The sequence below is a fragment of the Anopheles bellator genome, chromosome 2, assembly GCF_943735745.2.
Source record: "Anopheles bellator chromosome 2, idAnoBellAS_SP24_06.2, whole genome shotgun sequence".
In the NCBI taxonomy this organism is placed as follows: Eukaryota; Metazoa; Arthropoda; class Insecta; order Diptera; family Culicidae; genus Anopheles; species Anopheles bellator.
The window spans coordinates 10,987,148-10,997,635 of record NC_071286.1 but is presented as its reverse complement, the minus strand read 5'-3'; the positions used below and the strand labels follow the sequence as shown (position 1 = coordinate 10,997,635).

At 46.6% G+C, this 10,488-nt stretch overlaps 1 protein-coding gene and 2 long non-coding RNA genes across 3 annotated transcripts; 2 read left to right on the top strand and 1 right to left on the bottom strand.

The window, feature by feature from the left end:
• Positions 1–671: 671 nt before the first annotated feature.
• LOC131210046 (stromal cell-derived factor 2) lies at positions 672–1,915 on the bottom strand. Its single transcript, XM_058203234.1, has 4 exons — positions 1,694–1,915; positions 1,367–1,565; positions 1,170–1,297; positions 672–1,086 (listed from the first exon to the last, which is right to left on the bottom strand). Exons 1-4 carry the CDS (start codon positions 1,764–1,766, stop codon positions 824–826), a joined length of 663 nt encoding a protein of 220 aa, XP_058059217.1. The 5' UTR covers positions 1,767–1,915; the 3' UTR covers positions 672–823.
• Positions 1,916–2,186: 271 nt separating this feature from the next.
• Positions 2,187–3,393, top strand: LOC131210941 (uncharacterized). The gene is made up of 3 exons (XR_009156876.1): positions 2,187–2,955; positions 3,016–3,134; positions 3,198–3,393. It is a non-coding gene; the product is annotated as an uncharacterized LOC131210941 (long non-coding RNA).
• A 2,461-nt stretch (positions 3,394–5,854) lies between these two features.
• On the top strand, positions 5,855–7,712 carry LOC131210772 (uncharacterized). The gene is made up of 3 exons (XR_009156872.1): positions 5,855–6,461; positions 6,522–6,640; positions 6,707–7,712. It is a non-coding gene; the product is annotated as an uncharacterized LOC131210772 (long non-coding RNA).
• Positions 7,713–10,488: the final 2,776 nt, after the last annotated feature.

Below are 10,488 nucleotides of genomic sequence, written 5' to 3'. Positions count from 1 at the left end.
GGACGATGGACAATCGATTAATTAGACGGACTACCGCGAAGAAATTGGATTCCTGCAAACACGCTTATGATGTTATGTTTTTCTGCATCCAGGGAACGAACGAAGCACTTTCGACCATCACCGTGTCCAAAACAATTCTCACATGGACATTTTGTCATAAAAGTGAGGAGAATGCTCTTGTGAGAAGAGCGGTAATGAGAGAAAGAGTGAAAAACAGAGACCGGGAACGCTCTCTTACTCTTGCATCGAACCATCCTTTTCACGGAGGGGTGGGGGGACATCATGTTTTTTCTCTTTTCTCTCTGTTTCTCTCTCGTTCACTTTGCCCGAAGTTAGCCGAGCGCTTTCCCGGGCGATGTTCGATGTTTCGAACTGCGAAACCGAAAACACAGAATTAATGGTTTTTTAATGGTTTCTTTTGGTTTGCGATCTAATGGAATCTCCATCTTATTACATTATCTACTTGTACATCTAGTTACAGTTGCACATCTTATAGCAGCAGGACATCGTCTGCTGAGATGTTCTGATGTCTTAGCTTAGGAATGTCGGCCGGATTTCCATCCTTATCCCGCCGTCCGCACCTATTGGCATCGGATAGAGTTCCGGCTGCTTCCACCTGCGCAGCGCGCTACGGATTTGAATAAACCAAACACATGAGAAAGGAGTACGTGTCCGCGTTGATTTATTTTTCGCAGGATTCTTCCGAAGCAATCCTGCTTTGGACAGTAAAGTCAGTTGGTTTCGTCATACAATAAACCGCCTTCGATTGAGCTATTTCCGTGGTGTTTGTGTGGCTTTCCGAAATAAATAACAGCCAGCGCTCCTACAGCTCCGTGTGAACTCGCGGCCCACTGTCCTTCTCCGTCGGATGTATAAACAGACCCTCGGCGGCCACCCATTCCGTACCCGAGTACGGATTCGGCACACCGACCACCTCCATTTGTCCGTTGATTGGCCGACCGAATGTACGGCCTGACACACCCAGATACATATTCGTGTCCTTGTGCTGGAACCGGACCGGATTCGAGCGCAGCCAGCTGTCTCCCGAGCAGATCAGCACCCAGTGATCGCCGGTATCACCTTGCCCTGCAACGCGAATCGAGTGTGTAGTTAGTAAACAACGGCCCAGAGGAACGCAGATAACGATCTGATCTGTTGTAATCACTCACCGTGCTCGTCACCATAGGCCGAGATCTCTTGATTTCCCGACAACGGGCTCTGGAAGTGGTGCGAGTGGAGATTTTTGTTCGTCACGGAATGGTGCAACCGGATCGTGTCACCGCATTTGACTGGCTCCCTGGAGATGTTCGCAAAAGGTTACATTAGCACAATGTTTGGATGTTTCATTTGTATAAAAGTCGCTTACCCTCGCTCACAGTGCTTTCCGGTGGCAGCCTTCACGGCCCAGTGGCTGTTCACGTCTTCTTGCAGTTCCGTGGCTGTGACAGATTGCTGCCCCGAACCGGTGCCGTATTTTACGTCGTGAGAATGTAACCTCACATTGTAGTCGACATTTTGCAACTTTAGTACCGTGCCGCAGGTTACATGTCGGCTGTTGCGGACGGCTTTGTAGTTTGTAGAAAAAAGTAGTTTGACCCATTAGTTTGTTGTAAAATCACTGACGTGGTTCTAACAGCGCGAGAATCCGCCGGTAAACAACTTGACGCTACCCTTGGCGGATGGAAACACTTACCGAGCGTTATGTCTATGGGGCTTAGAAAACTGAAAATTATGACTAGAAATGGTATTGTGCTGCTGCTGGTCATCTTTGTTACGCTAGATCGATATTTCGTTAGACTGGCAAAATTATCAGGAGTAACCCAACGGGGCGAACTGTTCTCTGATGTTTTGTGACAGCAAATCCACGACAGCTCGAGCTGACGTACGCTCCGATTATGCGTGAAGCCAGGGGCGTAGAGTGTGGCGAGGAACGTAAACACTTCCCGTGCACGAAATTTGATCGACTTAGCTTCCCTAAACTTTGGACTGGCCATAAGGTTCTTTTCTGAGTTTAATGTGTTACATACATTAGATACAAGAAACAGCACTAATCAGAGAAATAATGACCTTATTTTGTGTTGAGTATGAGCAATTTTCACCACCAACATTTTCACCACTGCACGCTCTCATTCCTATAAATGTCAAACTCAAATAACAACAAAGCCTCAAACTCTGAAAGTGCCAAAAAATGAACGAGGTAAAGTTAATCGAATATATACAAACTTTAAACTCTTCTAACGTAGAAGACACGAAGGTGCCGGATGTAGTGTTTTACGAGATTGTGCATCAACCGACAACAAGCAATGCCTTGGAGTGCGGTAGCTGCAGTACCCTGCAAGCGCGGTTGGTGGAACTGGAGGCTAAGATTTCCGCTCAGGAGCAGCACCTCGCGCGGCTGGAAGAGTTGGAAGCTAAAGTTTCCGGTCAACAGGAGTTGGAGAAACGCATCGCGGGGCTAGAGGAGCAGATTTCCACTCAGCAGACGATGTTTTCGGCGCCGCCAGTCGCAATGCAAGTGCAAGTCATCACCGTTCCAGCTCCATCCGACCCGCAGCTCCCTGCATCCAATTCAGATGAACTTCCACAGCTTCCGCAGCTTCCGGTGCGCTGTCTGGAGCAGCTCCGAAATTTGGAAGCAGCGTCGCCACAGTGTTTACCACAAGTGCTAGAGTACATGTTGTCCAAGAAAAAACCTAGCCCCAAATTAAAAGGGGACGATGTTTTGAAAAAAATAGTTGATTTCTATTTTGATCGGCAATTTTTGAATACTTGTGTGTGGATGTGGCCGAGAGCCAAAAGACCCATTGCGTTGTCGAAGTATACAAGAACCTTACGGGTGCTGTATAAGGTAACGCAGCATTACGACGATAACTATGAGTATAAAGAGTTTCAAAGAAAAATGTCCTCCTACGTCAAATACGCGCAGTTTAGATGCAAAGCCAAGCCTCGACGATTGTAAGTTTGTAAGTTCGTGGTGTTATAGTCATGGGTTTACCATAGTTCTCTTATTTACAGTTTGTAACAACAACTACAGTCCAATCCACCCAAAAACTAAAGGTGCCTTCCCTAACACATAGACACAGAGAGTTTCTGGTGTGGCTGGAACTCTGCATGCCACACTCTTGGACTTCCAGGTTAGCTTTGGTCCAATAGGGGTACACATGGTAATATAACTTTGAATTGTTTATGTTTTTCAGTATGCACCAGTATTCTGAATGAGATCAGCTCCAGCGAGGATCGTGAACGTGCTGTTAAGTCCAACGAACCAGCCTATGTCGCCGATGTCGTAGGGTGGAAACGGGTTCGCGATTGCTGATCCTGTGGCATGAGATCGATCAAACGCAACAGAATGGTGAGCGAGGGATCATCTCTCGAATCATTCGTCGAAGGTTCTCTTCCTCACCAACACGTCGTAGAAGCCTCTCGATATGATGTATTTTCTGTATTTGAGCGGAGAAAACGGAAATAAAAATAGAAAAATCGAAACAAAATAATTCTATACGCATCGATTTGCAATAAACGCAGAAGATAGTAAAGATAATTGAAGATGTTACACGGTTCAGGTATTTCTGTGTTTCTCTATTTACAGTTACAGTTTCAGATATTATTTTGCATACGAAAAGAACTACGTTTTTAATAATATATTTGTTCTAATAACATTTTAAAATTACCTTATCTTTTGTTGAGTATGAGCAATTTTCACCACCACCATTTTCACCACCGCACGCTGTCATTCCTGTAAATGACAAACGCAAAGAACAACAAAGCTGGTTTGATGCAGAGCTAAACAAGCCAAAACTCTGAAAGTTCTCTTCAAGCAGATTCACAGGCAAAACTGTTTTGCAGTGCCAAAAATGAATCGCCAAGTAAAGTTAATCGAATATATACAAACTTTTAACTCTTCTTACGTAGAAGAGCTCACGGTGCCGGACGATGTAGTGTCGTACGAGATTCTAGCTCAACCTACAACCACGAATGGCCTGGAATGCGCTAGCTGCAGCGCTCTGCTGGCGCGGGTAGTGGAACTGGAGGCTAAGGTTTCCGCTCAGGAGCAACGCCTCGCACGGCTGGAAGAGTTGGAAGCTAAGGTTTCCGGTCAACAGGACTTGGAGAAACGCGTCGCGTGGCTGGAGACGCAGGTTTCCACTCAGCAGACGATGTTTTCGACGCCACCAGTCGCAATGCAAGTGCAAGTCACCACCGTACCTGCTCCGTTCGACCCGCAGCTGCCTGCTTCCAATTCAGATGAGCTTCCACAGCTTCCGCAGCTTCCAGTGCGCTGCCTAGAGCAGCTCGTGAGTTTGGAAGCAGCATCGCCACAGTGTTTCACACAAGTGCTACAGTACATGATGTCCAAGAAAAAACCCAACCCCAAATTGAAAGGAGACAAAGTCTTGAAAAAAATAGTTGATTTCTATTTTGATCGGCAATTTTTGAATACATGTGTGTGGATGTGGCCTAAAACAAAAAAACCCATTGCTTTGTCAAGGTATACAAACACCTTGCGGGTGCTGTATATGGTAACGCAGCACTATGACGATGACTATGAGTATAAGGAGTTTCAAAGAAAAATATCCTCCTACGTCAAACACTCGCAGTTTCGATGCAAAACCGAACCTCGACATAGGTAAGTTTGCAAGTAAGAGGTGTTTTAGTTATGGGTTTGTAATAGTTCTTATATTTGCAGTGTGTAACAACAACAGTCCAATCCACCCAACAACTAAAGGTGCCTTCTCTAACACAGAGAGTTTCTGGTGTGGCTGGAACTGTGGATGCCTCACTCTTGGACTGCCAGGTAAGCTTTGGTCTAATAGGGGTACGCATGGTAAGATAACTTTTTGAATTGTTAATGTTTTTCCAATATGTACCAGTATTCTGAACGAGATCAGCTCCAGCGGGGATCGTGAACATGCCGTTACGTCGAACGAACCAGCCAAAGATGTCGTATGGTATAAACTGGATCGCGGCTGTTGATTCTGTGGCATGAGATCGAGCAAACGCAACATGATGGTGAGCGAGGGATCATCTCTCGAATCGTTCGTCGAAGATTCTCTTCCCTCACCAACACGTCGTAGAAGCCTCTCGATATGATGTATTTACTGTATTTGAGCGGAGAAAACGGAAATGAAAATAGAACAAACGAAACAAAATCATTCTATACGCATCGGATTTGCAATAAACGCAGAAGATAGTAAAGATAATTGAAGATGTTACACGGTTCAGGTATTTCTGTGTTTCTCTATTTACAGTTACAGTTTCAGATGTTATTTTACATACGAAAAGAACTACGTTTTTATAATATATTTGTGCTGCATATTTTGTTCCTTTCTAGTTATGTGCTTGATCTGTTACATACGAGAAACAGCACGGTTGGAAGCGAACCCCAGCGGCGAAATGAAAAACCTTTTCTTTCAAAATAACATACCATAATGCAACTGATCACTATATTCACTTGTACATATATTTCTTAGGAAATGTTGATGTTTCACAGCATATAATGTAGCGTAAAATTTAACTGTTTCCATTATATATACACTGACACATTGTTCTAATCTTTTAAAATTACCTTATTTGAGTTGCTTAAGAAAAATTTTCACCACCAAGATTTTCACCACGGCACGCTGTCATTTCTGTAAATGTCAAACTAAAATAACAACAAAGCCTCAAACTCTGAAAGTGCAAAATATGAACGAGGTAAAGTTAATCGAATATATACAAACTTTCAACGCTTCTTATGTAGAAGAGTTGACGGTGCCGGATGGTGTAGAAGAGATAAAGGTATTGCCGTGCGAGATTCTGCCTCAACCTACAACTACCAATGCCGTGGATTGCGGCAGCTACAGTGCCCTGCTGGCGCCAGTGGAGGAGCTGGAGGCTAAGGTTTCCGCTCAGGAGGAGCGCGTCATGCGGCTGGAAGAGTTGGAGCCTAAGGTTTCTGCTCAACAGGAGTTGGAGAAACGCGTCGCGTGGCTTGAGGAGCAGGTTTCCGCTCAGCTGGCGATGTTTTCGACGCCACCAGTCGCCATGCAAGTGCAAGTCACCACCGTTCCTGCTCCATCCGATCCGCAGCTCCCTGCTTCCAGCTCAGATGAGCTTCCGCAGCTTCCGGTGCGCTGCCTGGAGCAGCTCCGAAATTTGGAAGCAGCATCACCACAGTGTTTCCCACATGTGCTAGAGTACATGCTGTCTAAAAGAAAACGCGGCCCCACATTGAAAGGAGACAAAGTTTTGAAAAAAATAGTTGATTTCTATTTTGATCGGCAATTTTTAAATACATGTGTTTGGGTGAAGCCGAGAGCGAAAAGACCCATTGTGTTATCGAAGTATACAAACACCTTACGAGTGCTGCATAAGGTAACGCAGCATTACGACGATAACTATGAGTATAAGGAGTTTCAAAGAAAAATGTCCGCCTACGTGAAACACTCGCAGTTTAGATGCAAAACCGAACCTCGACGATTGTAAGTTTGTAAGTTCGTGGTGTTATAGTTATGAGTTCACCATAGTTCTCTTATTTACAGTACGTAACAACAACTACAGTCCAATACACCCAACAACTGAAGGTGCCTTCCCTAACACGTAGACACAGAGAGTTTCTGATGTGGCTGGAACTGTGGATGCCTCACTCTTGGACTGCCAGGTAAGCTTTGGTCCAATAGGGGTACACATGGTAAGATAACTTTTTGAATTGTTACTGTTTTTCCAGTACGTACTAGTATTCTGAACGAGATCAGCCCCAGTGCCGATCGTGAACATGCCGTTACGCCCAGGGAATCAGCTAAACATGTCGTATGGTGGAAGCGTGATCCTGCGGCAGGAGGTCGGGCAAAAGCAAGAGGTTTATGAGCGAGGGATCATCCCTCAGGTTTTCTTCACCAATGCGTCGTAGAAGGGCGAGCTTGCGAACGGATTAAGCATGATTATGTCATCCAGAAACACCAGCAAAATAGGATCATCTCGAAGCGCGTTCCATAGATTGGAGCAGCAGCCCATCGTAGAGGACACCCTAAGCGTTAGCGTTTCGCTTCTACTTCGAGACTGCTTCGCTATGCTGGCGTAATTATGGTCGCTAGCAGGATTACGTCCAGATGCAACACAGAGGCTAAGCTCAAACGATTAACGAGAAACCTTGTATTGTTTAGTGCAGTCATTTGAAGGTAACGATACGATAAGGACTTGGATTGTGATAAAATAATTTTGCCCAATAGTGGGTACTAGGGGAACAACGATAGCAAACAATAGCGCATAGACTAAGAATTCGACTTTAGTTACATCGAAGGTAATGCAGGATGGATGCGTCTACCGCCGTCAAAAACTGACCGTATAAAAAAAAGAACAGAAAACTAGCAATACTACTTTGAGCGCATTACATGGGACCAGCAACTTTATGTTAGCAATCAAGCACTATTTTTTTATGCTATGGAGTAAACTAACACTCTTAAAGTGCGCCCTGAATTCCAGATGATCAAGTATAGCCATATTTTCGATTCTTAGCTGAAACGCTGGACAGCCACATGTTGTAGTTACTACGTTGTAGTTAGTTAGGAAAATAGTTCTTTGCTTGGAATGTTTTTTGCTAAATAAGTTTCACTTTCACTGTAGTAAATATTGTTCATTTTTCTTAGTAAAATAATTATTGGTTTGCTATTCATTTTTAAGTAACGCTGCTTCAACCGTTCGTTTGCTGTACGTTATAGTTTCCGCTGCCATTCGGTCGAAATGTTGCGTTATGCTACACGCACGCCGATGCTATTTGAAATACTAAGTGGTTCATTAGCCCTGTATTCTAACAATCGTTAATAAAGACTTCTGAAGAAATTTTCTCTTTTTCTTTATCTTGAAAATGGAATGGAAATTCTCTGAAAAAAGGCAGTTACTGCTACGTAGGCTTAACGTTTATAGTTTTGAATTCAAAGCTTATGGAATTGCACGCGACACCGAAATTGCATGCAAGTTTTACTCATTCTTCGACCGTTTATTGCATAGCATTCTCCCGGAACGGATTCTTGTAACTGAAATTCATGTTGTAAACTAAACTTCATGCTTTGCAACCTACAGCTTAAACATAATAAATAAATAAATAAAGATGATAATAATGGGTCAGCAGTTTCAATAGTGTAATCCGGCAATTGCAAACTGACTGACGTCAAACTGACGTCTTTTGCATAGAAACCGACGGATCTGCGGACGAGCCACAAAAATTGAGTCACATGGCAGCCCCCAAATGTCCCTCGCCTTTCGGCAGAAAGCTGCTTACGCATTGTGGCTCACGCACCACGATCGGAACGGATGGAACGCCCCGAGAAATGGAACTGCCCGAGAGGATGCCCGATCTTCAAGGATGTCCGATGAGTGCGGATGGGCAGAAATGGCACCAGATGAATCAGATGCACCTTCGCTTCTCGGCACTCTTCGGGGGCCCCCGGGATCACCACCACCACTACCAGTACGATCGTCCAGTGATCGTGCGTGCGCTTCCCTGCACAACTGGTTCTGCGCCAGCACACCAGACCGTTCATTGGCCGTCCACCAACACAGATACACACGCGAACACGGCAGCCAGCCCGCGGCCACCTCAAGACAACGAACCTCGTTGACTTTTGCTGCAGCGCGCGCGTTGTCCCCACCTTGCGCGCTTCTTCTTCTGGAGCGCGAAACGGCCGAGCGAGACCGAGGCCGGCGGAGACTTGAACGATCAGTACCCAACGAACTCTGGTCACAGCAAGCTGTCGGCCGGTGCCTGTCGTGCGACTGTGTTTCGGTTTCTTGAGCAGCTCTCGGTCCGCTGCAACTCCCGTGGAGCCCCTCACCCAGGTGTGGGGTTTGGGGTCTGATCGTGGTGTGATCGGTGAGCGAACGGGGCGCATTTTCTTCGAGCGCACAGAGCGCGGTGAGTGTAAGTGCCATTTTCCTTCGCCGTGCGCCACATTTTCTCTTTCACTTTCCCCCCGAGGGGCAAACGAGTCGCGAGTCGTAATCGTAATGTGAACGCAACGCGCAAGTTCGCACTCGCAAGTTGTTTGTGGAAAAGTACATTTAAAAGCTCATTCGATGGTATTAGTGGGTGACAAACTGACGATGGTCGAGACGCTGTTAATAGGACGGCGATGACGATCTGGCAGCAAACATGCTCCTCGAAAGCTCATCGTGCGCCGATGATGATGCTGTGGTTGCCTGGCCACGGCGGCGAGTGGCGCAAAATGTCAAAGCCTTCACCTTTTCGGAGACGGATCTAAGGCAGGCTCCGCGCGCGCTGCGCTTCGAGCGGCGCGTTGCGAGTTATTATGCTTGGAAGATCTTGTCCCCGTGGTTGTTTTATACTTTTTAGTTCACCCCGCCTCGCCGCGAAGGGGATCTTGGGACTCCCGGTGCAAAAGTGGTGAAGGTGGTTGCGGAATTCAAACTAGAAAAAGGAAACGGGTGAAAAATATGGTATCGGAAAGTCCGGAAATCTGTTTCTCGGGCGGCGTTCTCGGGCGGTGAAGTTGTAACTATTGTGTGTGCGGACTGGAACGTTGCGATCAAGACAACGCGCGCTGGATGGTGGTGAAAGTGCTGGATCGAGTCGGGTTGCGCAAGCGTGACAAGAAAGAAATCTCGCGGACTCCACGGGACGGAACGGACGATGACCGGTTTCCCGGTCGGTGCGGCAGGAATGTAATTAATTATCGTTTGTTTATGCTAAAGACCCCTCGTTAGGCGCGTGGTAGGATTGTGTGTAGGAAAGAAAAGCATCCATCCCGTTGGTGCAACCTTCGAAGGCCAGTTGCTAGCCGAAACACAAGTGTGTCAGTGGCCACGAATTCACCACATCATCATCCCGGGCCGAATCAACCGATTCTGCTGATCCCCGGGGAACCTTCTTCGTGGACAGAGAGAGAGAGAGCGCGAGATTCAAGCCGAGGTTCGACGCCTGGCGGACTTGATCATTAGTCATTCAGAGCGACAACCCGCCACCGCGGCACTGGGACAATCCACCCAAAGACACTGTGCCGTTGTGTTCGTGTGATTGTTGACTGGTGTAGGTGCTTTTGTGGGGCCAGCAGCATTGCTCTCGACGGTACGCCACCGTGGGTCGTATTTTTTCATTTTGTCGAGTTTTCATATCTGCCGCCGTGGTCTGAGCTACCGATGTGGACCCGCCTCGGCCCTACACTGGCGATTGGCTTTCTGCCCCCCCCTCTCTCTCTCTCTCTCTCTCAGTGAGAGAGACAGAGAGACTGTCTTGATCCATTTCGAAGACCTTGCAACGCGACACAGCATAGTCGAGCGCCCGCCACCACCGTCATCGATATATATTGCTGCGATCGTTTCAACAGCGGCGACCGTGGTGGCCAACACGGTGAGATCGTGTTGGTGTTGATAGTTGGTTGCACATTTGGTACACTTTTTATGCTCTCGGTCTGCAGGGAAGCTCGGTCGCTCCAAGACGGAAGATTTTCCATGGCGAATTCGTACGAATGATTTTCTCAATTATAGGTCCCCGAT

What these genes read in the sequence shown, in the direction of transcription:
- LOC131210046 (XM_058203234.1), bottom strand. Translation starts at nt 1,766, where the DNA reads ATGACCAGCAGCAGCACAATACCATTTCTAGTCATAATTTTCAGTTTT. An exon ending in CCCCATAGACATAACGCTCG is followed by an intron (nt 1,566 to 1,693) that starts GTAAGTGTTTCC and finishes CAAACTACAAAG; the next exon opens with CCGTCCGCAACAGCCGACAT. An exon ending in GGAAAGCACTGTGAGCGAGG is followed by an intron (nt 1,298 to 1,366) that starts GTAAGCGACTTT and finishes GAACATCTCCAG; the next exon opens with GGAGCCAGTCAAATGCGGTG.